This window comes from Onychomys torridus, chromosome 7 (assembly GCF_903995425.1).
Source record: "Onychomys torridus chromosome 7, mOncTor1.1, whole genome shotgun sequence".
Classification (NCBI taxonomy): domain Eukaryota; kingdom Metazoa; phylum Chordata; class Mammalia; order Rodentia; family Cricetidae; genus Onychomys; species Onychomys torridus.
In genome coordinates this window covers 111,097,175-111,125,144 of record NC_050449.1, presented here as the reverse complement: position 1 = coordinate 111,125,144, position 27,970 = coordinate 111,097,175, and the positions used below count along the sequence as shown (strand labels likewise).

The following is a 27,970-nucleotide window of genomic DNA, read 5'->3' as shown; positions in this document are numbered from 1 at the left end:
CAGCTATTTTTTGTTTCACTGGGTTCTGCAATCTCTCTTGGCTTACCAATTTAAAAGCGCTATTCAGAGATTAGGCTATTTAGAAAACTATCATTCTTTATGTCTACCTAGTCAATCTGATGGCATCTGTGTTTCATGCTGCTACTCTGACTATGGTGTGGGTCTCGGCAGAGACTAAAGCCTATAAGCAGTGTTCATGTTGTTATATCTACAGATTTCCACAGTAGGGCCCAGGTCATTGTCTTGACTACATGGCCTCCACAGGGGCCAAGCTGAATCCAGGAATATGTGACTTTAACTTAACAGAATCGTCTGCTATCTAGGTCTTTTTCTTGCTCGTACTCACCTATTTACTCCAAATCCCAGTTTAATATGCCTTATATTTGAACCATGGCATGATTAGGTATATTGCTTGTTAAAGTTTTTTATTATTTTTGTGTATGTGTGTGCGCATGTGTGCACACGCATGCATACATGCGCGCACGCGTGCAAATGGGTGCAGGTGCTCTTGGAGGCCAGGAAAGGGGGACCTAGACCCTGGAGCTGGAGTTACAGGTGTTTGTGAGACACACAGAGTGTCTTCACAAACACCTTCGCTCTGAGAGAGCTTTTATAGTCTCAGATAGGGTGTGGTGACAGTCATCTGTAATCTCAGCACTTGAGAGGCAAAGGTAGGAAGACTACAAGTTCAAGACAGGTTATGCTACATAGTAAGTCTGAAGGTCAGTCTGGACCATACAACAAGACCCTGTGTCAAAAACCAAAATAAAAATGTATAATCTCCTTTATCCTCTGAATAACGGTTTGCCTTCTACATCTAATATTCTATTTATTTTCATTCCAATTGGCCTTTCTCTTTCATGTCCACATTGCCTCTAAACTCAGCTTTTCTTGGTTGCTAATTCATACTAAGGGTAAATTACTGTTTGTAGGTCTATAGATACATTTAGGTGGAAGACAGGCTGGAAGGCTGGAAATAGGGTTTCCTTTGGGAAGGCTGGCTCATACTCATGCCTCAATAGTTTATTCAACTCTTCAGATACAATGAATCAACTGTCTGCCTTACTGCTAATTCATATATATGCCTGCTAATCAATGAACCTGGAGCGACCAAGAAGGACATTTTGATACCAATCTTTCCCTTTATCCCTGGCTCAGATTGTATCACTGACTGTCCTAGTCCATGAGGTTTTAAGACACTCTTCAGGGAAGAAGATTCCCTTCAGTGCTCAGACCCTGTAGGAATGAGGGTTAGGTCCAGGGAATTTCTGTTCAGAGCTAACAACATACTAACTCGAGTTAGCAACCCTCTCCCTGGTCAGTATAGAGTCTCGACAAATGCAAAGGTCACTGAGATTAATCCTAACACTCCAAGTGCCGATGTCTACAATACAAGCATGAACAGATTTTTTTTTTTTTTTTTAGGACAGCAAGATTTACCTTTAGAGAACAGAGAAATGCTGGGACTAGAGATTTATTACTAAAATTTATAGAATTTACCATGAATATCTGTTTTCCCCTTGTGTGTCTCTCCCTGTGGAGATCAGAGAAGGGCATCAAATCATCTGGAACAGGAGTTATAGGTGGCTGTGAGCCACTGTGTGGGTGCTGGGAATTGAACCCAGGTCCTCCACAAGAGCAGCCAGTGCTCTCAAAGCTGAGCCTCTCCCCAGGCCCCAGAGTGTCTGGTTCTTAATATAGAAACCATTTTACTGTGCTCCCCTCTCCTCCTTGGTTTCTTTGTAGCTCACCTTGCGGCTAGCCCTGCACTCTGCCCCACATAGACATCTGTGTCCTTCTGACTCTTCTTTCATTCCCAAGTTCTGAGTCTAAGCGACCAGCAAGGCTTTCAGGCTTCTCACTGGTACTTTAAAAGAGAAGCTCATGTCTTAAAACAAAAGGAAGCCTTGCCCAGAATGTGTGTGTGTGGTGTGTGTGTGTGTGTGTGTGTGTGTGTGTGTGTGTGTGTGTGTGTACGTGTGTGTGTGTGTGTGGTGTGTGTGTGTGTGTGTGTGTGTGTGTATGTGTGTGTGTGTGTGTGTGTGTGTGTGTGTGTGTGTGTAAGCAGAGAAAGCTAGTTGAGTGCCAAGCATGAGCATGCATGCATACTCTCCGCCCTCCACCCCCTCTCCCATCTCTTTCTCCCCCCCATCCCCTCTCCCGCTCTTCTGATGCTCATGGTGGCTGCCATGTGACTAGCTGCTTCAGGTTTTTTCCTTGCCATCTCCACAGTGATGGGCTGTATCCTAAAATGGAGGGCAACAATAAACCCTTGCTCCCCTAAGTTGCTCTCTGCCAGGATGTCTTATCACAGGGACAGAAACAAAACTAGAATGGATTCTAACCTGATTCTTCTGGGCGATCTTTTGTCCTTTCTTCCAGCGCAGCACAGGTGTCAGATCTGGCAGCTCCCGCTCCTCATCACCAGTCACGTGCACACCCAGGCTGTAGGCAGCCTCAAACACGATGGGGCTGATGACATCCTGGACCCTCCGCTGCAACCGCAAACAAGAAGAACATTAATGGTGAGCATCTGCGATGCTGGGGCAGCATTCTGCTGTGCACAAAGACCGGCCTGCCACACCGCTCACCTCAGGTGGTCCTCACAACCACCCTCACAAGCTAAGGCTTCACTGCTTTCATCTTGTAGGCAAGGGAAGGGAGGCCCAGGGCAAACAACAGCTTGTCCTGGTCTCTGTGGACAGGCAGGGATGTCTCAAGCTACCTTGTGTGGTGCTAAATCATCTTCTCCAGAGCATATGGAAGACATTATCTAACTCATCACCCTTGTGTGTGTAGATGCCAGTTGGTGCCTGGGACAGCATCTGTACTCGATGCTAACCCTTTACTTCCATGGGGTGTTGATGACCAAAGCTCTTTTGCACTGAGATTATAGTTTTGTGTCAGGGCAGGGGATCCAACAACACTGACGTGAATGGTGTCTGCAGCAGGTGAGCCATCCAGTAGAGTCAGATGCAAGCTTTGTGCTCATTTCAAGGGCCCCCAGAATGGTCGACTGGTAGTCACAAGAGGGGAAGGAAAGCTGTGTTAGGTACCTTTTCTGTTGCTATGTTAAAACATTACAACCCAGGAAACTTATAGAAGGTAGAGTTTATTGGGGCTATGGTTCCAGAGGGTAAGAGTCCATCATGGTGGGAAGCTTTCAGCAAGCAGCAGGAACAAGAAGCTGGAAACTCAGACCTTCAACCCAAAGCAGGAAGGAGCATGATGGACAGGGGTGAGGAAGAGAATTGCAAGTGGTGGAAACTTGTAAATCTTGAAGCCCACTTCCTGTGACACACTTCCTCCAGCAAGGCTGCGCCTTCTAAATGTTTCCAAACACTATCGTCACCTAGAGACCAGTGCTCAAATGCTGGGGCCTCTGGGGACATTCTCACTCCAATCATTCCAGGAGGGAGGAGAAGAGGAGACAGCGGTCTAACAAGATGCCAGCTCCATGCTATGGCTTCTAGGGGTGAACAACACACTCCATACCCACCATCACACAGGGAAGGAACAAGGAAGGTATAAGACTCAGTTCCAGAGGACACAGGCCTGGTAAGGACCCTGATCTTTCAACTTTCAAGTTCACGGTCTTTCTGCACAGTGGCACTGCCTCTGGGTGACTCTAGGCCCCACACCCTCACAGGTGAGAAGTAGAGTCGAGAGTTGGTCAGTAGTCTTGCACCAAGGGCCAGCACATCATCTGGGGTGGTCTACCTTAACATAGCAAGGCTAAGAAGGTCATCACCCACAGTCAACCCTCTGCTCTGGAACCATCCTGGAGAGCACGGGGGAGGAGGGGTGGCACAGGGAACTGAGAAACACCTTATAAGGAACAAGAGAAGCTGGCCAGGTGGCGGATGTCACCTATCCTAGGAGGCCTGAACACACAGCCCATGAATTCACATTATTCTCTATGAAGTTTGGAGGAGTGTCCAAAATGGTAGAAAGTTCCAAATGTCTCAGAAAGCACCCAGAAGAGAGCTTTCTCCAATGCTCTGTGACAGCCTGTCTCCTCTCACAGAGGCAGCCATGGCTGTCCTTAGGGATAGCTGGGGACAGACTCTCACCCAGCAGGGGAGAAAACAGGCCAAGCATCTTGGCTCTCAAACTTCACTGCCACCTCTGTCTCAGCAGGCACCCCAGGCAATGTCTGTGTCCTTTGTAAGGATGTCCAACTTGTTGACTACAAGGATGACAGATTACCCCATTTGGATGAAAACATGCCTTAGAAGTGAAGGGACGTTGCCAACCTATAGACTATAGCAGAGCTCTCAGGATAGGCCTTGTTTCTCAGGATGGTATTTGGGTTCTCTGGGAGTGGAGCAGTCTGGATAGTAAGTGGGGGGTTGCCCCAAAATAAAGCAAGGTTAAACAGCATCTTACTGTTTTGTTTGTCAATTATGTTTTCACTTCAATTGTGTCTGAGAAGTGGGGAGCAGTCCCAGGTTTATGGGCTATGGCACCCCATGTTTTCTCACAGGTCTCCTCATGATAAGGTGTTGAGTGGAGTACACTCAGAGGTGCTGGATGCTAGGAACTTCCTGGAATAGTCCTAGGAAGGAGTCAGCGGTGCTGAGTAGGATAGATGTGAGGCAGATGTGGCAGATGTGAGGTAGGGTGTGGAGGACACAGCAAAGGGACACTGGCGACATTAGAGGCTGACGCCTGGACAAGAAGCAGATGATGCACATTTGTGTCCAGTAAAGCATCCACCTGGGAAAAGATTCAGTTCTGCGGCCTAACAAAAATACAGGACCTCGGCAGCAGAGTGATGGAGGTTCCTTAGACAAAGGGTTTCTAGAAAGTTCTCTGGAACTCTTCATCTTAGAACAGATCTTGAAGATTTGAGATCTTTCCAGGAGCAAGCCGCATACCTAGGATCCAGATTCCTCCAGCCTGCTGGCTCTAACCAGAATTCAAAGATGGTAGATGGCCCGGAGAAAGACCGATGAACACATGCCAAATTCACACATTTGCAAACACATTCTTTGTGTTTCTTTGAGGTTGGTTAACTCTTTCAGGGTCTTACACTACATTTTTATGTTACAGGAAGTTCACAATGACCCTGTTATTCTGGGCCAAGGGGAAGGGGGGAGTGGGGGAGGAGCAGCAGTCACTTCATGTTTCTGGACTGCCATGTGCATTTCAGAGCCTTCCCCAAGCAGAGCTGACCTCATTCTACTTAATCCTCACACCATGTGGTGGGTAGATTTCTGCTTGGCTTTTACAGAGATGGTAACTGAGACTCAGGAGCTCAAACAAATTGTTCCTCCATCCCAAAGCTTGTTACATGGTAGAACCAGACTTCTCAAAACCAAAAGCAAAAGGAATTTCCTTGGTGTCCATTAAATGCCTTGGTTGCTGTTGGGTTGAGGGTCTCACTATGTAGCTGGTTCAGGCTGGATTTAAGTGTGTTACATAGTACAGTCTGACCCCAACCTGGTGATGCTCCTGCCTCAGTAGCCTGAGTGCTGTGATCACAGATGGATGTGTGCAAATGCTTCACTCATAAAGTTCTACTTTAAAACCATTCTGATCACATCAGGTTCCAGTAACTCTTTAAAAAATGCCTTTTGCTCAGGGGCTTAGGAGATGATTTGATGGAGAAACCACTCATCCTACAACCCTGAGAACCTGAGTTTGGGTTCCCAGTATCCACATAAAAAGATTGGCATGTTGATGTGCACTTGCAACCCCAGTGCAGGGGAGATGCAGGCAGGTAGATCCTGGGGGCTCAATGGCAACACAGTCTAGGCAAAATGCCAAGCTGTAAGTTCAGGATCAAGAGATCCTGTGGTCCTTCATATTCCTGCTTCACAGAAGAAGCTGCCAGACATTCTACAGGAAACAGAGAGAAGCGGCTGACAAACTTCCAGAATGGGCAGAACAGTTCTTAAAATATCCTGCTTCACTGAAAGCTATGCCAGAGACTCTATCTAGGTTTGTAGGCTGAAGATGGATGCCCCAGTGCTACAGAGGAATTTTGGATGACAGTCCAGGTAGCCAGATGTCTCTGTCATTTCTAGAATTATGGAAGTTGCTTGCAATAAACTTCCTGTTTATTCGGGTAATATTATATCCTTTTGGGGTCTTTGATGGAGTTGGAGACTAGATAGTTATAGTTTTCCTTAGCCATGATAAAAGGTAAATTAGATATAAAACTTTAGACTCATATAAATAGGATAAATGATAGAATATTTTCTTTAACTTTGCCAAATACAAATAGACTAGATATTGTACCTGTAGTTCTTGCTTGATAATTGTTTTATTATATATAATCTTACTTTGTTAAAGTTAAAAGCTTCCTTTTTGATTAGACAGAAAAGGGGAAGTACCGTGGGATGCCTTTTTGCGTGCTGTGAATATGTGTGGCTCCCATTGGATAATAAACAAAGCTGTTTTGGCCTATGGCAAGAAAGCTTACAGCCAGATGGGAAATCCAAGCAGAGATACAGAGAGAAGAAGGGTGGAGTTGAGAGAGACTTAAACTCATTACCTAAGGAGCAACAAGATGTCAGCAGACCAGTAACTCCATGGCCACGTGGCAACACTTAGATTAATAGAAACGGGTTAAGTTATAAGAGCTAGCTAGCAAGAAGCCTGCCATAGGCCATACAGTTTGTAATTAATGTAAGCCTCTGAGTAATTATTTTATAAGCAGCTCTGGGACCATAGGTGAGAGAGAATCGTCTGGACCTTGGGGCTGTACAGGAACGGAGAAACTGGTGGCTACAATCTTGTCTCAAAAGGAAGGTAGAGGATGATGGAGGAAGACACTCCCCACTAGACTCTGGCTTCCATGGGCCCTTGCATGGGCAAGCACCTCCCTCCCCCCCACACACCTGAGCACAAGTACACACATTCCACAACTCCTCTTCCATCAAAAAGATGAATGAATAATTGGTAGCTAGGAAATAAGGACATGGAGTGGGGGTGTTTCTAAGTGTGTGACTGCATACACAGTGACTGCCAAGGAGAAGGACCTTAGTCATGTCTGCGTTTGGACCATGAATACAAGAGGATGTCTAGGTGGACAGATGCTGGTCTCTGGCAGCAGCTGCATGAGTCTACTTTAATGAGTTTGGAGAGCAGCTTCTTATTTCATGTTGCAGTAGCTTGGAGCGGCCAGGAATTCAAACCACATTGAGTGGTGGGCTGAGGTAGAGGAGGGTGCTATGCCTGAAACCTAGCCCCTCCTCCTGCTGAGCAGCCCCACCTCCTGCTGAGCAGCCCCACCTCCTGCTGGGCAGCCCCTCCCACTGCAGGGCAGCCCCTCCTCCTGCTGGGCAGCCCCTCCCACTGCAGGGCAGCCCCTCCCACTGCAGGGCAGCCCCTCCCACTGCTGGGCAGCCCCTCCTCCTGCTGGGCAGCCCCTCCCACTGCAGGGCAGTTCCTCCCACTGCTGGGCAGTCCCTCCCACTGCAGGGCAGCCCCTCCCACTGCCGGTCTGGTCTGCTCTAAATCTGAGGGAAAGCAGCAGGATGCTTGGGGGTTTCCCATCTTTTTTTGGAAGCTCGGGTTCCTTTTGTTCAGCACCACAGTAAGTGAAGGAACTGGCCCAGATAGAAGTCTGTGGCTCTTCACCACAGTGGCTCAAATTTACTGCGTAAAAAGTCACTACTACAAGCTGAATTTTATTATTATTTTTTTTCCTTTCCCTTTTTCTTTTCTTTTGAGACAAGGTTTTATATATATCTCCAGACCATTTTGCCTCCACTTCCAGAGTGCTGGGATTACAGGTGTGTGTTCCCACACTAGGCTACAAACAGAAACCTCTTAAATGGAACACATATTTAGTAGAGAGGCCAGAATCTACCTTTTCCCACTAACGGCATCGGGAGTCTCCTACTTTGAAAACGGAAGGCATGCTCATGGAGGACACCCAGGCTGGTAGCGGACCTGACCATGGCTGGCGTTTTTATAGGGAATGTAACACATGCTCCATTTGAAATTTATTGGGTGCTTACTTTCTGCCAGGCAGTGTGCTGGGTGGCAGGGAGATGACATAAAAGACCTGGAGGGAATTAACAGTTTCAGAGGGAGAAGCCGAGCCATTACAATGTCATACAGCATGCACTCAGACAGGGGTGGCTCCAGGAAATTCACACCTGATTCTTACAGGCCTGGCAGGCTTCCCAGAAGAGCAACCCCTGGGCTGAGCAGTAAGACAGAAGGACATGTGCCAGAGGGCAGGTGTAAGGCTTAGCTGGTATGGTGGTGCACAGAAAGCTTAGAGCTGTTGATGGACCACATAGACTTAAAGACACAGAAAAGTGCTGAATGGCAGGCCAGGGCAGGGAGGCTCATGCAGAAGTCCAATCTCAGGTGTCCACCCTTAAGGCTGAGCAAACCTCTCTCTAAAAGCTGGGGAGCTCAGGGACAAATTAACATGATGCTGCAGGCTGTGTTCTGGAAACATCTTTCTATCTGCAGCATGAAGGCATGGATGACAGCAGGGCTGGGAAGAGCCTGGGAAGGTGGAAACCAAGGGGTTTAGACAAAAAGATCACCACCTACCACTGTGGGTGGCTCGCAGCTAGGACCCGACAGTGGGCCAGAGGCAGAGGAACCCCTTTGCTGGCCTGAAAAAGACACACTTTGCTGTTGGGGAGGAGCTGAGAGTGACTTGGTGTTACTTCTCACTCCAGAGCCCAAAGCAAGCCGTGGCACCAGCTGGCTAGCCACGTGACTTGGAAATCTACTGTGCGCTGCTTTTCCCCCACTGGAAAAAAAAAAAAAAGAAAACTAAAGCAACTCAGTTTTTTCCTTGCTTAGCTCACAGTGGCAACAAATTAAATAAAAACGGGAAGGGCTGGCCTCATTTTAAATCTGCAAATAACACAGAAGTTCAGCAAATAAGCAGTTAGCATTAAGTCAGACTAAATCCATTAAGTGGGTTTTGTTGCTGTTGGTTTTTTTGGGGGGAACCTCAATTTCTTTTCTTTTTCGAACATGTGATTTTTCTGCCTCCTCCATCCTGTATCCTCATGTGTTCTCTGAGTTCAGTCCTTTCCACTTCTGCCTATGCTGGCCTCACAGACACTCTAAATTAAGAAATCCCCACAAGCAGAATATGCTCCTTCCGTGTGTCTACTCACAAAGCAGCCACACGCTTTCCTCAGACCACACTGACTGCATCACCCAGTGACATCACAGCCTTCCTGGTGGGCGTAGGAACTCTCTGCAATATTCCTACAACTGCAAAAGAAAGTATCCTCCTCCATGTGATGCTATCAGAATGATTGCTAAAGTGTTAGATTTCAAAATTCTCAGAAGCGTGGAGGCTGGTTTAAAAGGAAACAAAGGATTTTCCACCTCCAAGAATGGTGGAGTAACTTACTAAAACTGTCTCCTCCCACTGACGAATGGAGAGGATGGACACACATAAGCACATGCTTGTGGCGCGCGCGTGTGTGTGTGTGTGTGTGTGTGTGTGTGTGTGTGTGTGTGTGTGTTTAAAACATTGGTTTTAAACTGTCAAGGAACTATTGAAATAATCAGGACTTCAGCGTCTGGAGTTATTCCCCGCTCCCCAGGGAAAGAACACAGGGTGACCACGGCATTTAGGGACACCTTTGCCTTCACATGGTTCCAGACTTGCAGCCATGTGGAATGAGGATGTGTGAGCTCAGCTCACTCCTGGCAGGAACTGGGATGCTCAGAGGCAGCCAGGATGAGGCCCCAAGGGCCCACAGAGAAAGAAGTGCTTTGAGATGAGTGTGAACCCAAGGCTTCACTCACACTCTAGGCACCTGGCAATTCCCACAGCAGCAGAGCTGTGAGAATGAAGCCAGGGCAGGAGTTAAGTCCTGAGATCACAGCTCACATCAGCCCAGACACAGATCACAGCTCACATCAGCTGCAGACGCAGCAGGGGAGAGGACCTGTGACCTGAGCGCTAAGTCAACAAGAATGGGAGGAAAGGGAAGAGAAAACTCAGAAATGAACCCAAGAGGCACTCAGGAGGCAGGGAAAGGTATAACATTTATAATTATATAGTATGCCAAGCATAATAGTGTAATAATGGTGTATCATACATGAACAGAAAGTGGCAGCTAATGCAATTTTTTTAAAGATTTATTTATTTATTTATTTATTTATTATGTATACAGAAGAAGGTGCTAAATCTCATTACAGATGGTTGTGAGCAACCATGTGGGTGCTGGGAATTGAACTCAGGACCTCTGGAAGAGCAGTCAGTGCTCTTAACCTCTGAGCCATCTCTATAGCCCTGCTAATGCTAATTTTTAAAGTATCTTTGATGAGAAAAATTGTAAGACTTCAATCCTGTTACCAGAGAGAAACAAACTCTAGTAGATTGAAGTTTGGATGTTGGGGGTGTAGACACCAGGGCTGAGTGAAGAGTGACTGAAGAACACAGAATTTCTCCTGTGGTAATAAAAATATTGTAAAATCGATTGTGGGGATAGTTGTAGAACTATGGAAACATTAAAACTAAACCTCACACACACATACACACACCACACATACATACATTCTCTCTCTCTCTCTCTCTGTCTCTCTCTCTGTCTCTCTCTCTCTCTGTCTCTCTCTCTCTCTCTCTCTCTCTCTTTGTGATGGCTAATTTTGATTGCCAACTTGAGTGGATTTAGAATTACCTAGAAACATACCTCTGAACATGTCTTTGAGAGTGACCCTAGAGGGGTTTATCTGTGCAGGGAAGATTTGCACTGAATGTGGGTGGCACCATCCCCTAGGCTGGCATTCCAGACTAAATCAAAAGGAAACAAATTAAGAGTCAGCACTCATCTCTTTCTGTTTCCTATTCTATTGAGGAATGAGGAGAGAGGAGTCCTGGTCATGGGCTGCTTTGACTACAGAGCTGCCTGTCATTATACTGTACAGTCCTGAACTATAAGCCCAAGTAAACCCCATCCCTTAAGTTCCTTCTTCTCAGGCATTTGGTCACAGCAGCGAGAAAAGTCTGTCTTGGTTACTTTTCCACTGCTGTGATAAAACATCAAGACCAAGGCAACCTATAAAAGAAAGTGTTTAATCAGGCTTATGATTTCAGAGGGTCAGAGTCCATGATGGCAAAGTAAAGGCATGGCGGTAGGAACAGCTGAGAGCTCACATCTTGATCCACACGTTGGAGACAAGAGTCCTGTGACACACTGACACAGATCCTCCCATAAGGCAAGCCCTCCCGATCCTTCCCAAACAGGTCCACCAATGGGGGCTAAGTATTCAAATGGCTGAGACTTAGGGGGCCATTCAAACCTCTACAGTCACTAATACACACTGTAAATGACTGAATTGTGCAACATATGAATTAAGCCTGAATAAATCTGCTACCAATTTTTTGTTGTTGTTGTTTTTTGTTTTTTGTTTTTTGAGACAGGGTTTCCCTGTGTAGCTTTGTGCCTTTCCTGGAACTCACTCTGTAGCCCAGGCTGGCCTCAAACTCACAGAGATCCACCTGGCTCTGCCTCCCAAGTGCAGGGATTAACGGCGTGTGCCACTGCCACCTGGCTCCCAAAATTTTTAATGGAAAAAATACCAATAATCCCCCTGCCCTAAGTGAGTCTTTATCAGGATATATGTACAGAGCAAGCTCCACTTTCCTTTTTATGAGAAAATAAACTGAAGCCAAGCATGGTTTCATTTGCAGACCTATAAATTAGATGAAAAACAGGCAAAATTAAAAACCATAAAGGAAGTTCTAAAATAATTTTAAGCAGAATGTGATGAAAAGCACCGCTGACTGTAACAGACTCCTAGGACAAGATCTCCACTGGGAGAGACTTTATCATAGGAAGGATTCAGTTGTAAACACCAGTCAGTCAGAGCTCTGGAAACAACTGAATCCAAAGGACCACAGAAATCCCGTCACAAGAGCAGGAAGCAGTGAGCAAGTCAGACATCTTGTTTCTGAGGCTTTAATTAAAGCCACATATCCCTCTATGTGCAGCACATCCCACTAACAGATAGCATCGTTAGTCTGACATATGTGAGTCCTTCAGCAAGCAGCCGTGCTCAGAAAGTACAAGAAAGCATCAAGTTGCCTCCAATTAACACACTTGCATAAATAGCTCTATTCACATAAGAAAACCACACACACTGCTGATGAAACCAGCAACTAGCTGGGGACTTGGGAATCTGGTCATGTTACAGTGCCCCGCCCCGCCCCACCCCTGCTCATGTGTTTGAACAGTTGGCTCTCAGCTGGTAGCACTCACTGTTTTGGGAAGGACCTATCTGGAGGAAGTACGGATGGGCCTTGATGTTTATAAGTACATCCTCCACCCTGCTTCAAGTTCCTACGTCCGGTACCATGAAACCAGCTATCGCACATACCTACAGCCATGCCTTCCCTGCTGCGATGACTATACTTTCAAAACATGAGCAAAAATAAATCCTTCCTCATGCCGCTTCTTGTCCAGTATTTGGTGAAGCAACAAGAAAAGGCAGAAACTTTTTGCTTCGGTGTTAGAGTGCACAGAGAGGGAGGGGTGTACATGGCTTTGAGAAGGGGATCTCAGCTCTGCTGTGGGCTTCTCTGGTTTCCTGAATAGTACTGAGAACAGTCCTGTCTGAAAGGATGGGAAGCAATATCTGCTGGCGTGGGGCATCCAGGGCTGAGCTGGAGGGGAGGAGTGTAGAGTGGATGAGTGGTATAGAATGCAGGATGTTTGGTTGACCTTCAAGAGAACATCAGTTGCCTCTTGCCAACACTTGGGTTTTGGTGCTTGGTTCCATATGAGGCACAGGGAAGCAGAGAAGAGGCAAAGAGGAGACGTGTGAGCAAAAACCAGTAATGCAGAGAAGTGACCAGCGAGAACTGGGGACTAGTGAGGGAGGGTAGTTTCTGATCCATGGAGAACAGGAATAGAAGTGTCGGGAATCCTTGGATGGAGTTGGGGAGTGGACCAGTGCTCTAATACTTGTCAAGGACCAGCATTTGGGAACCACAGAAATGCCACATAGGCATGCTGGCCCACTTCTAATTCCAGTCTTGGAGGGGATCCCCAGAGAAAGCAGGCTAGCAGGACTAGCTACATCTGTCAGCTCTGGGTTTGATTGAGAGACTCTGCCTCAAGGAAGATGGTGGAAGAGCAATTGAAGATGATTCCTGACATTCCCCTAAGGATCCCACATATATACATATGCACACACACACACACACACACACACACGCACGCACGCACACACACACACACACACACACACACACACACACTCCTACACATGTGCACATGCAGATGCATACATATACAGTGTATGAACAACAAAGTAATCCTTGGAAAGAAGGCAGTCCTGGGAGGGAAACGAAAGTTTGCAAGGACCACAAGGCTGGAGAGAATCCCAGATCCATCTCTCACAAACTGGGTCCATTCACTTACTGTCTCTGAACCTGCCTTGTATGGAAAATGGATTGAGAGAATCGACTTTGCATAACTTTGTGAAGAAGAGACACAGTTGTGTCTGGTAGCACAGCCTTGTAATCCCAGCTATTTAGGAATCTGAGACAGGAAGATTGAAAGTTCAAAGCCAGCCTGGGCAACTTAGTAAGACAGTGTTTGGAAGTTTTAAAAAGTGGTATGGAGATGACACACAGTAGCAGGTTTAATCTCCAGGGTTGGAAAAATAAATAGAGGGGTGAAGAGTGAGAGAGAACAAGACACAGTGTGTGTGTGTGTGTGTGTGTGTGTGTGTGTGTGTGTGTGTGTATGTGTGTGTGTGTGTGTGTATGGAAGATGAGATCCTGCCATCAGGAAACGTGAGCAGCAGCACCATGATTACCACTTGGTAAAGAGCCTTGCAGAACAAGACCACAAGGTGAGGGTAAGGGAGAGATGGCAGACACAAGGGGAAAGTGGCCTCGAATTGCACAGCCAAGTCACAGATGCTTGAAGGAAGCACTAAAGAAACAGCCCCACAAGCAATCAGAGCAACTGACAGGGCACAAGAGAGTGCAAGTGGGCTCTTCACAGAGCTGCTGCAGCCAACTACACTCTGGATTCCAGCTGCCCTAACTGATGCCACTGCCTGTGCCTTTGAATAATCAATCCTCTCTTAGGTATGGGAATGGCTGAATATTAGTGGATGTCACTACTGTGATTATGCTACATGATATGACAAAGGTACAGGGGGTTCACAGGTGTAATTAAAGTCCTGAACCAGACCAAGTTAATCAAATGGATAGTGATCTGGATAGACCGCTTTAGGTGGCCCTTCACACAGTCTCTTGTTGATCTTGAAGAAGCAAGTTGTCATGGTTTCCATAGTAACCACAAATCAATTCCACTACAACCACAGAAGCCTGGAGGATGACCCTCTAGGCTCCCTAAAGACCTGCCCCAAATCTTGACTACAGTCTAGTAAGACCTAAGGCAGAGGATTGAGCTAGGCTGTGCCCAGATCCTGGACCACAGAAGCTGTGAGATAACATATATGTGTTGTTTTAAGGTGTGCTGGAAAAGTAATGCATGTCCAGGCTCCCCTGGCCAGGGGATGCAGACAGAAAAACCCAGGCCCCTCTTCTTTGGGTAGGATAAGCAGTACACCAGAGCCCTCCCATGGGGTTTGGCTGGGGCTTGACTCAAAAGCCTTACACAAATCTCTCCTCCTTCCCTCCCCCATTCTGTCCCCTTCTCTCGACAGCACTTTCCCAAGAAACCTCAGACCTGATCCCTTATTTCAGCTTCTGCTTCTGGGAAACAGGTTGCAGAATAGCAGAATACCACGGAATAAGTCCCATCTTAAGCCTGTTGGTTTAAATATCCTAAAGAGGAGAGAAAAGCTAGATAAAGTGTGAGGGTGACCTTTGTTAGAGCTAGCCACTCACAAAGTGTGTGTGTGTGTGTGTGTGTGTGTGTGTGTGTGTGTGTGTGTGTATGAAAGAGAGAAAGAGAGAGAGAGAGAGAGAGAGAGAGAGGAGGGTGGAGATTGACAAAGGGGAATTCTGTGAAGAAACAGCGGGCAGGACTTGGCCTATGCAAGAATGAACAGTGGACAATGACCCTCAAACCCAAGGAGTTACAACATATCAAGTAAATGATGGACTGTTGGTGTCATTATTGTTAACCACAATTCTGTCCCAAATCAAAGATTATTAACCTAGAAGGGGAAATCAGGAGGTCTGTGATGCTGTGTAGAGGGGAAAAAATGCTTATTTTTTTTTTATCAACTTTTCACAAAAATTTAGCATTTTTCTTCCATTAAAAAATGTACACGGCTTGAGAAGTATTATAAAGATCTAAGCCCTCCATCAGTGGATATTCAAAGACTTAACACATGATGTTAAAACTGAAGATACTTTGAAGTATTATTGTTTAACAGTTCAAGATTACAGATCTTAGCTAAGGAGATAGCTCAGTCAGGTTTTGCAAGCAAGGAGGACTTGAGTTCAATTCCCAGAACCCAGGGGATTGAAAGAAAGAAAAGAAGGGAGGAAGGGAGAAAGGGAGGGGAAGAGGGATAGAGGGAGGGAGGGGAGGAGGGAGGGAGAAAGGAAGACAGGAAGCTAGGTGTGGTCTTACATGCTTTTAATCCTAGCACCCAGGCACCCAAGATGGGTGGATTCTTAGGGCTCAATGGCTGGCCAGCCTAGTCTACTTGGTGAGTTCCAAACCAATAAGAGATCTTGTCTCAAAAAAATCCCCAAAATTCATAGCACCTGAGGAACACACCTGATGTCCTCCAGTATGTACCACCCACCACAAGAACATGCGCACACATGTAAACACTAGCAATTTCAGGTGTTATTATACAGTACATTACTAAAAAGAACCTAGATGACCATATTACAAACTTGGTCTAATAATTTTTATTTGCATTTTAATTTGTTTCTCAATATAACTGGATTTCCCTATAGTTGCATGTATGGTAAGTGTACTTAAAACATCCTTCTGGGAAGGGATTTATATGTATCTCCCAACTCCCCACAGGGTTTGTGACAGAATCAGTGAAGAGTTTCTGCCTTAATGAAGGAAGATGATGAGAGACCAGCATCTAGCTTCTGAAATGCTTAATATGCCTTGGAGTTGCAGAAACAAGCATTGTGTTGCTTTAGTCTTCTGGGGACACAGGAACAAACTGGTCTCAGCAGTTAAAAATATACCGTCCATTACATTTTATGGCAGGTTCAGGGCCTGGGCAGAAAAATTACCCTGAACCCCTGGGGTTTTAAGAATTTGGTCCCAAATAGATGTTTCAGGGCTGGATGTAGCGAAGCCACTTGGATGCTGGGAATTATGATCAAGCATCTGCTTTGCTGTGTAAGCCCACAGGAGGGGCAGGACAGGGTGGAGGATGCTGGCTTCTTTTGCAGAAGGGATCCTGACCCCTGGGGCAAGCCTGCTGCTTCGTGATCCCAGAGAGGGTAACTAGAAAACTGAGACACTTTCCCTAGACCTCGGTGGTGTGCAGAAATCCTGAGCCCTGACGAAATGCAGGGAAAGGCGAGTAGTGACTTCACAGAATTTGTTGCTCAAGCCATAGTGAGCCTGTCTGCTCAGCTTGGGGCCCGGTGACCCTGGACCACTGTTCTGTGTGACTTACTGCCTAGAGTGAAGACAGAAGCTCCAGACAAACCTGCCATAAAACAAGGTCGTCAAAATTCCAAGCATCTCATCAAAGGAGGCGCACTGAGCTCTCTTCTGCCATTTCGTTTCCTCTGGTTTTAGCGGACTCACCAACAGCCGCAAGACCCAATGGGCCTTCTTTTCTTTGTCCTCATCTTTCTTGACTCCTATCCATCCTTCTCAGGAGTGAATCCCTCCTTCAAGCTCATCTGATGTCCCCCCTCCTGCCCCTGATGTCCCTTCTCCTTCTGAGGTGGCAACTCAGTAGAATTCCCCTCCAGCCACAAGCCCAGTTCATATTCATCAGCATGCCCAGCTTTGATCATGGTACATGGAACAAAGTGTTAGCTCAATAAACACTTGGTCAAATGAGCTGCAGTGGACAGTCATCTAGTTGTGAGTCACTGGCAAATTCTCAGAGCACTCTTCCTAAAAAGGCAGATTTAACAGATCTTACATACATAGTCAATTTATAATATATTGATAAACCTTTTACTGATCACTACCTGAAGCTTTATCTCCTTGTGCACCACAATATCCTTCTGGAGTTGAGAAATCCACATGTCTCCACATTGGTTTTCTATTCAAACCCTCTTCCTTGCTAACCTTAGCAATTTAAAGCAATTTTTAAGGTCATGTCATATCTAGCCACAAACCTTTAGTCATAAGTGCCAGATACCACTTTTTACTCACTTACCTCCAGCTTGGGGGTTTACTAGATGTTCTGGCTAGTTTTGTGTCACATTTATACAAACTAGACTCATCAGAGCAGAGGGGGAACCTCAATTGAGAAAATGCCTCCATAGAATCTGGCTATGGGCAAGCCTGTGGGGAATTTTCTTAAATAGTGATTTGTGTGGGAGGGCCCAGCCCATAATGGTGGTGCCACCCTTGGGGTTGTTGGCCCTGGGTGCTATAAGAGAGCAGGCTGAGCAAGCCATAATGAACAAGCCAGTAGGCAGCACCCTCCATGGCCTCTGCTCCTGCCTCTGTGTTCCTTCCGTTTGGGTTCCTGTCCTTGCATCCTTCAGTGATGAACAGTGATGTAAAAGTGTGAGCCAATACATCCTTTCCTCCCAGAGTTTCTTTCTGGTCACAGTGTTTCATCACAACAATGGCAACCCTAAGTAGGACAGAAATTCATGCAAAGAATGGGGTACTGCTGTGACAGACCTGATCATGCCATCTTGGGGAGGATTGTGGAAGGTCTTCAGCACTTTGGGGTATAGATCCAGTGAGTGGTCATAGCTTGGTGAGCTCTTCGAAGAGAGCTTGGAAGATAAGTGTTTTGAGAGCAATGCAGATGATGGAGGCCTGGCTTGTAAAGTTTCAAAGGGAAGCAAAGACTCCACCGGGATGTTTGTATGAGGTACAGGCTGTGATTGACAAAAGGCCAGAACCACTGCAGTGAAACTTTGTGTTACCGGGACATCCTTGGCTGGTCAGCTGGAGCTGAGAAATTAGTGGTGATTAAGAAGAGACCAGCACTTCCATGGTCTATGCTGTCAGGTCTCATAGAGTTGGAGTTACAGACAGTTGTGTGCTGGGAACCAAAGTCAGGTTCTCTGGAGGAGGAGCAGGTGCTCTTAATCCCTGAGCCATCTCTCCAGCCTGATCCCAAACCACCTTTGCTCATAAGGATGATTGCGTGGTCACCAACACATGTCTAACTTGCTCATCCATAGACTCTGTGAGCATGGTAAATGGCTGCTGTTTTATACTCATCAACTTGGGGATGGCTTGTTCCTCAGTAGTACATAGCGAAAGCCTCATTTGTGGCAAGTTTATTTGACAGAGTCATGGGTTGAGGGACACGTTATTCTTCTTGACAAGTATTCCGCACTGTGTTTGACACAACATGTTCACAGTGGCTAAACTACTCTCATTTAGTCACTCAATAAATGCTCATTTCAGAATGTGCTCTGAGCAGGGCAGAGTTTCCACAGGTAGAAAGACGTCAGCCAGCCTCATAGAGACATTACTTTTCGTTTATCTTCAGATAAGACAAGATTTTCTTGTAAATAATTCCAATCCAAATCTAAAAAGCACAAAGCATTGTACGAATTCAGAGGAAGAAGAAACCATTCTCTGCTAAAAGACAAGGGGTTGCTCAGAATCAGGAAATGTGTGAGGGTGTGTGTTGCATGCATCTTAAAGAGTCTTGTTAATAAAATCAAACCTGAGGCCAGTTATTGGGGTGAATGCTGGAAGATCAGAGAGACAGAACAAGCCACAGCTTCCTCACCTTGCCAATTCCTCAGCTGACTGTTTTCTCAGACTGGAAGCCTCTAAGTTCTCATCCAAATGGGTCTCAGCTGAACTGCTGCTCCAAAGCCTAAAAGCTTAACCAGCCAAATGTTTCTAGTTTCTGGTCTTCATGCCTTATCTATCTTTTCTGGTTTCTGCCATCACTACCTGGGATTAAAGGTGTGAGTCACCAAGCCTAGCTATTTCCAATGTGACCTTGAACTCATAGAGATCCGCCTAGCTCTGCCTCCCGAGTGCTGGGAATAAAGGCGTGCACCACCACCGCCTAACCTCTATGTTTAATATTGTGGCTGTCCTGTCCTCTGACCCCAGATAAGTTTATTAGCGTGCACAATATTTCAAGGAGCACAATACCACCACAGGTATGGGGTGGGAGTAGGCATAAGGGCAGGTAGATGAGTGGCACTCCTAGAAGGACAGAGCAAGACAAACACCCATGTCGTAAGATGGGTACAGAACCAGTCATGCCATTCCAGTCAGCGCTTGGTTTCTGCATGGGTAAAACCATCACTTGATTTGAGGTGAGTCCCACATCTGGGAGGTGTCAGCATACACCTCAGGGCAACAATGCCTCTGGTCAGAATGTGAGGTTTAGCATCTACCACACCACTCCCATCCCGGGGATTGAATTACAGCCTCTGCTTCCAGGGCTACCCTTATCTGAAGTTCCCAAGAAAACCTCAAAGACACAAAAAAACCTCTCTAGTTTCGTCAGATATACCATATGAGAGTTGGTCCTGTTTACTGCCTAGAACAGCACTGGAGTCTTCAACTTGATATCACAGAGAAGCACAATAAAAGCCTTTTATTGGACTAGAGAAATGGCTCCAAATATTTTACTGTGGTTCTCCACACCAAGGACAAAGTCATCTAAGAAGATTCACAAATCCTGATGGACCGTCTGGGGTCTTGAGGGCAACTGTATAAGTAAGTCACATTATACAATTTCAATGAACTGCCCAGAGTCTTCAAACAGACACTTTACATAGGACTACATCCAAGGACATCTGTCTTCCTGGGTTGGGTCATTTCCTGTAAGTTTTAGTTTCCCCCTCCTCCTCCTCCCCCATCCCTCCTCCCCCAGCTCCTCTCCCTCCTCCTTCCCCATTTCCCCCATCCCCTTCTCTCTTCATTCCTCCCCTTCTGTTGTCCCCCCCACATCCCTTTCTCTTCCTCCCTGCATCAATATCCAAACATGTCTTTTCCATTAGCAAAACAGCTAACTTCAGGGTCTTGAAATAATGATTTATGATCTACTTCATCTTAACCTTTTAAGTGGGCAAATTAATAACACTTCTCATATTGGAAAGGGAAACACAAATGACCAAGGCCTTGATGATGAATCTACCCTCTCTAACCAAGAGAAATCTGGCTGTCCTCTTTCAAGGCATAGTGTGAAAACATAACAGATACACACAGTCCTACCCAGGCTGCCCCTTTGTAAGTTATCAGCTCAGAGCTGCATCTTGTAGGGAAAGAACTGGCTGCATTTCCAACAGTCACTGGTAACGGAAAGCCTCTGCTTGCTTTTTGATGCCTGGCTATCCAGCTATCCAGGCAGAAATAGAGTACCTTGGGAGGGGCTGAAGGAACAGCTCAGTTGTCAAGAGCACTTGCTGCTTTCATGGAGGATGTTGGTTCGCACCCATGTTGGAGTGGCTCACAATGCTTATTAGTCCAGTTTGGGCATCCAGTGTCTTTGGCTGCTGTAGGCATTGTGTGAGTGCACGTGTGTGGGTGTACATAAACACACAATTAAACGGAGTCTTTAAGAGTTTATGTGCATGTATGTGTGCCCGAGCATATGCCTGTGTACCACACATGCACAGGTGACCAAAGAAGCCAGATAGTTCTAGGGGAACCATTGGATCCCCAAGAATTGGAGTTACAGTCCTCTGCAAGAACAAGTGTCCTTAAATGCTGATCCATCTTTCCAGCCCTCCAAATAAGGCTTTTTTAGTAAAGTCTGAGACACAGCCACTAATGGTGAAGCTGTACTACCCCCATATTAAAGCGATTATCAGTAACTAGGAACTTACAGAGAAGCATCTGCCCTCTCACTAGCCCACACCATCATAGCTCCTGGCTCCTAACTTACTCCCCAGGCTGGGCTTCTTTTGGACAGTGATATTGCATCTACTGTATCTCACATCTCACACTATGATGGACAGCACTAAGCTGCCAATCTGTGACCTTTTCAAGTACTCTGGTCATGTTGAATGTAAACTAATTCCCGTTATGTTGAATGCTAATGCCTTCATCTGAGAGCCAGAACTTCCCCAGTTGTGAGAATCTAAAGGGAACTTAGATCCCATTGATAATTAATACTCAATGTACCCCCCAAAGCTGCAACATCCTGTCAGTCTGGCTTTTACTTGGTGATTGAAAACAACACTGTTGGGCCCAGTGGCTTTGTTCTTACACTGTTTCACTGGTCTATACTAGAATAGTCTTCAACATTTTCCTCCACACAGTTAGGAAGGCTACTAGGGTTTGACCATAATCTATACTTTGGGTTCTAGAGAGATATGACAACTCCCATCCATCCATTCAACTATCCACCTACACATCTACCCACACATTCATCTATCTGACCCACCCCCCAATTTATTCCACCCATCCACCCTTCTATCCACTCATCTACCTAACCATCAACCCATCTACCTATCCACAATTCATCCACCCACCCACCCATCCACTCATCCCACCCACCCATCCACTCATCCCACCCACCCATCCACTCATCCCACCTACCCATCCACCCACCCATCCACTCATCCCACCCACCCATCCACCCACCCATCCACTCATCCCACCCACCCACCCACCCATCCACTCATCCCACCCACCCACCCACCCACCCATCCACCCATCCATCCACCCATCCACCCATCCATCCATCCATCCATCCACCCACCCATCCACCCACCCACCCATCCACTCATCCCATCCATCCACCTATCCGTCCACCCACTTCTCCATCACCATCAAAGATCTCCTGGAAATACTCCTGTTCCTAGAGAATTAGACAAGCGCAGAAACTCCTATAATGAAGACAAAGAGAACCACAAATTAAGATATTGGTTTTTAGTTCACTTTTTTATGTGTTTGGGTGTTTTGCCTGCATGTGTCTACACATCACTCATATGTAGTACCTCAGGGGTCAGAGGAAGACATTGGGTACCCTGGAACTGGAGTCAAAGATGATTGTGGACCACCATGTGGGTGCTGGGTCCTCCACAAGAGTAGCCAGTGCTCTTAACCATGGAGCCACCTCTCCAGCCCCTGGTACAGCTATTATTACTGCCAAGCACATGTTACAATTCCCGAGAGAGAGAGAGAGAGAGAGAGAGAGAGAGAGAGAGAGAGAGAGAGAGATCTTTTACAGGCTGAAAAGAAGATGTATGCAAAAACAAACAAAAAGTAAAAAAACCAAAGTCTCACCCAAAACACAAAAACAAAAGTACACAAACACTTCAAGCGTGTATGTTGGAGGGACAATATAAGCCACTAAGAGCAGGAAATGGTGGCATTCCTCCCTGGGGACCTGCTGTCATCCACGGCTACAGCAAGGCACCAAATGAGATGAAACAGGAAAAAGTAACAGAATTAACATCCTATCAAAAACACTGTAATCTCACAGAGCTGAGCAATTCCCTACATCTAGCCAGCAAACAGTACACACTATGTATCCCCCAAATTTAGAGACACAAATTTTTGTGGTGAGCTTGTTGGGAATCATGGGAATGTGAGCTAATTCAGGTAATCCTTAGAGCTAGAAGGAGATGGTCTTCCAGAGAAAAGAAACATTCTCCTGGAGCTCTGACATCAAGCACAGTGGCCACACACCATGCGTGGCTACTGAACTTAAAATTCTAAGATATGACTTGGAATTCAGCTCACTAGTTACATCTAGTTACAGCTCTTTCCTTTTTGGTTATTATCTGTTACTTAATTCTTATTATGTTGAATTCTGAGGCCTTAATGTAACAGGCAGGGATATTTTCTCTCTTCTCTCTCTCTCTCTCTCTCTCTCTCTCTCTCTCTCTCTCTGTGTGTGTGTGTGTGTGTGTGTGTGTGTGTGTGTGAGAGAGAGAGAGAGAGAGAGAGAGAGAGAGAGAGAGAGAGAGAGAGAGAGAGAGTGTGTAAAGGCCTGAGTATGACATGGTGTATGTGGAGGTCAGAGGTCAACTTTCAGAAGTTGGTTCTCTCCTTCCACCTTGTCAAAGTAAGGTCCTTCTTGCTGTATGCCGCTCTTTGTACTCCAGGCTAGCTGCCCCCAATCTTCTGGACAATTCTCTTGTCTCCACCTCCCCTCTCACCATAAGAGTGCTGGGATCACTGATGCATGCCACATTATCTAGCTTTTTATAAAGGTTCTAGCACTGAAGTCAGGTGATCAAGCTTGTAGGGCAAGCGTTTTTATATACTGAGCCATCTCCTCAGAAGCCACATAGAGCCACTGTGCAATGGTGGTTCTATGTGGCTTGTGGCTCTGCTTCTTCAAAGGGCTGATCTGGTACACTCTCCACTGCAGTATCACTCTGTGAACATTTTACAGCTGGTCTCTGGGAGCCCCCAAACACTCCTGGATGACAGAACAGCCAACAGCACAGGTCAGTGCCACAACAGAAAATGCCACTTGAAACTGGTATTTCCTAGCCAAAGGATTCTTCATGGCCTAAATGCTTGAAAAACGGCAGGATTTCTTTGTTTGAAGCCAAAGTAAGTATTATGAGATTATCACCTAAACATGAAAGCACTTGGGGTTAGAATATAGCAACCATCAGGACTGGAGGACAAGACAGCCCATGAGTACTGACTGGGTGCTAAAAGCCTGTGGCCTCTCATCAGCGGAAGAAAAACTATGGGTAGTTTAATGAACCTCTCTAGATCTTCTTCATATCCAAGATGCAATACATAAATGCATTGCCTGCAGATGGGGAACAGAGACATGAACCCAGAAGAAGGTTCAAGCATTCCAAGTCATTACCCCAGCAAATGGTTACATATATATGACCACACCACATGATTCCTAAACCAGCAGCCCTCCCCCTTAGAGACATCCATAGCCATAAGGAAACAAAAGCATCTTTTTAGTCCTGGGCAGTAATAAAACCTTGCTCACCCAGGGGCAGCAGGGTAGGTTTCCAGCCTTGCAGGGGGTTTTCACTGCCTCTCTATATGAATCACACTGTGGCTCGAATAAGCATATGGTCCAAGTTTACAGAGGGCTTTATGAATACGTACTCCTTCTAGAAACCACATGAGAAAATACTTGTCCTTGTTTTATGAGGGGTGAACAGTTGAATGCCAGAGAGATCAAGAGACCTGCCCAGAAGGGTGCAGTAATGAACTGGCAGAGGCAGAATTCGAATGTAGCGCTTCAGGGCCCATGGCAGGGGAGGTGGTTTCCAGTCCAGCAGGCACCCTGCCTGTGCTCTTGGGCTCTCCCACCTATTACCAAGTCCCAGCCCCTGCCCCCAACACACTGGGTGGAAACCCTCTACAGCTTCCCATTGCTTATCTGATTAGCTTCACTCACTGAGCAGGGTCTGCCAAATTTGGCAGGAAGTGGTACTTCTCCATCACACACATGCACGCACGCACGCACATACATGTACGCATACACTCACTCACATTTCTATCAGCATGCAAAGTAGACTTCCTTATTGAATTTTCTTACCTACTTGGTTTGGGACGATCATCCTCCCACCCCTCCCTCTCCACATCCCCACCTAAAATCTTCTATAGCTCCCCACATCCCCATTTCATTTTCATATAGTCTGTTCCATTTTCTTCCATACCACTCCCCTTAAAGTCTCTTTTTCCTTCTCTCATGGGTCGCTTTCTAGTTTTGTTTTCAAAAAGTTTTCATATATATATATATATATATATATATATATATATATATATGTAGAACATATATATATATATATATGTGTGTGTGTGTGTATAGAATGTATTTCCCCTCTGTGTTCCCCTTTCTTGCTCCACCCCCCTCAAATGAGTCTTTGTTAGACAGTTTGACTTATACTTTCATGTCATATACACATATGTGGTTTTATCCATATAAAATCTAGGAACTACAGGTAAGAGGAAACACCCACTATCCATGCTCCCCACTCCCCTAGAATCTAGTCTTCTAGACCTCCCTGTCACCATGTGAAGATTTTATTTATTTATATCATGATTTTATTTATTTATATCATATTTATATGATGGTTGGTGTGTGTGTGAACAGGTGCGTGCACATGCGTGTGCCACATCATACATGTGGAGGTCAGAGGTTAATTTTATAATGTTTCCTTCCATCTTAATGCAGGTTCCAGGATCATACTCAGGTCATCAGGCTCTGTGGCAAGTGCTTTCTCCCACTGAGCTGTCTCGCTGCCCCACACGTCTACTTCCCATCATTCTTATTAGATGGAAGGTCCTAGCAAGATAATCACCTATCTCAGGGACTCTCAAGAGTCCCTCCAAACAAAGGGGCTGGTAAATGAGCTGTATCAGGTCATGACTGGATGGACTAAAGCATTCCCCAGGCCTCACAGATGGACCTCATGTGTTCACAGAGGGGCAGGGGCCTCTCTACTTACAATTTTTCCTCTACCCTCTGAAACTAACTCTCCTTTCAGGGAATTAAATGGGTGGAGTAAGAAACATTGAAGCCCACCAAAAGGGACACCTGCCAAAAATTACATCTTTTGAGTTTTTCTTCAATGGCCAGTGAAGAAAAGAGAGGGGACATTCAGTAAAGGTGAATCATAATGACAGATGGAGCGGAACTCAGGCACGTGATTTCTGCACCGTTCCCCAAAGCGACACAAAGCCTTCAGTGTGGAAACTCTGGTTAAACGTTGGCTCCCTGGGCAAGGTTCTCTTAATGCTCAGCTTGTGTGTCTGATTACACAAGGAACCCGTTTTTCTGCTGCCCTCCCATTACACATGAGGAGGGAGATATTCCCATAAATTGCTTTTAAACACGCTGAAAGGGGCAATTTCATCTCCCGGCAACCTGTTTCTAGAATTCACTGGCTGGCTGGCTTAATCTAGCTGTGGGATGGAATTTGACACAGAGTTAGCAAGCTGAGTCCATGAAAGCCTCATGCCTTTCTGAATGTGTTATCTCTATTTAGTTCTTGGCCTCTCCCAAGTCCTTCTCCACGTAAAGCTAAGCTACTTTAAGACTCAGATGTCTCAAAAATTGTTTACAATTGCATGAGCAGACAAAAGGAACTCCTGCTGGCCCTCAGCTTTTGTCCATTTTTTGGATTAAATGTCCTGCTTTTTGGTTCCATCACAAGGCCTGAAGCTGGGGAGCAGCAAGGACCACGCTCCAGTAAACTTTGAAGAGGGCTAAGTACCCATTCTTTTCTTCACCACCCTGATGAACTGTTGGCAACAAAATGTGATGGAAAGAAGACCCAGGCTCTGGCACTCAAGGCCCTGCATGAGATAATAAAGATGAACATTAAACCTTCCTGAGCCACACTTCCCTCCTGTGGCAAGGAAAGAGATGTCAATGAATGACACCTCCCAAATCATGGCACATAGACAGAAGGTAGACCCATCACAAAACACTTGGTGAAACAAATGTCCCTGCTGCATGACCCCTTCCTGTCAGTAAGGAAACAATGACATTTAGAACTTAATGTCAGGGCCTGTGGAATGGCTTAGGGGGTCAAGGACTTGCTCAGCAGTTAAGATCATTAATGGAACCCAAGTTCGATTCCAAGCACCCGTCAGGCAGCCTACAACCATCTGTAACTCCAGCTCCATAGGAATCTGACTCCTTTGGTTTCTGCAGGCCCCTGCTGTCATGTGCACATACTCACACAGAGACACACACACAAGCACATAATTAAAAATAAACCTTTAAAATCTAAGGGATCAGTTCCTGAGGAAGGTACCAATGTCAACTGTTGGCCTCCATGTGCATACATGTATGCACACACACACACACACACACACACACACACACACACACACACACAAGAGGTTGTATGATATATATATATATATATATATATATATATATATATATATATATATATATATATATATATACACACACACACATGTAGACTGGTGGGGATTTCTACACATAAGTAGCATCATCTGTGACTAGGATTCCATAGTTTAATTGACAAATATAGGTTTCTAGGAAGGAACTTAGAAAGGAGATTTGTGTGTATGAGAATCACTGTTCTGGGGACCAACACCTATGGCAGGGAACGGACTTGAAGGGGGACAAGCTGGGTTGCAACAGTCTGAATGAAAACATATCCTAAACCAGAAGAACTTTTGTGAGTTAAATCTAAGCTGGACCAAGAGGCTTTGACCTGGGTTCCTCCGTGACAATCCACTAGAGAGAGGTTGCTCAGTGCAGGGGTCCGACCGTGGAAAAGGTGAAGTGAATTGCAAAGGGACAGTGAAGAGTCTGGCCGGAGGAAACTCCCCTTATTCCTGGAGAATGATCTGGGCTCCAAGCTGTGCACTGCAGCATCTGCTATGGTGCTGTTGCCATCAGGACAATAGGGTGTCTGAAGCTTGCTGTGGTGATGCAAGAGTCCTATACCCTACTCCATTACATCTCATCCAATTACCTTCCCGTTTGTGGGTGTTGGGCTGTTTCAATTTTTCTCCCACTATCAACAACACTGTACAGATTTTTCTATGAAGAAACTATACAACACTTGGTTTTATGGTACAAATAATTAAAACATTTGATAAAGCCAAATTATACTGTTATCACTAGTAAATGCAAGTGGCCATTTCCCTGTTTTTCACCTACATTTGCTACTGTTAATCTTTTACACATTTTGCTATTATGAGTTATACATGCTATTTCATTGTTTCATCCTCACTGGATTATAAGTATGAATAAATATTTTTGTTTGCTTATCATGCTATTGTGTATCCTATATCCTAAACTAGGAATTGCTTGTATATTCCTTTTGTGTTTCTTGTTTTAGAGTATTCTTATTGTTCCAAAAAAATAGGTAGGTTAGGAAACTTCTATCATATATTGTCTGCTACCATTTTTCCTTCTAGACATTTTACCTTGTCATATAAAATGGGTTTTAATTATGTCAGTCTATTCTTCACAGTACTGGCACCTTATATTAAGGTGGCCATCCTACTTA

General features: G+C 45.6%; 1 protein-coding gene across 1 annotated transcript in view; it reads right to left on the bottom strand.

The window, feature by feature from the left end:
• The window catches only part of Itga9 (integrin subunit alpha 9), a 308,478-nt gene that overhangs the window by 136,745 nt on the left and 143,763 nt on the right, over window positions 1-27,970 (bottom strand). The window contains exon 16 of the mRNA XM_036193333.1: window positions 2,346-2,495. Within this exon, the coding sequence (XP_036049226.1) occupies window positions 2,346-2,495 (150 nt within the window). The remainder of the gene's footprint in view (window positions 1-2,345; window positions 2,496-27,970) is intronic.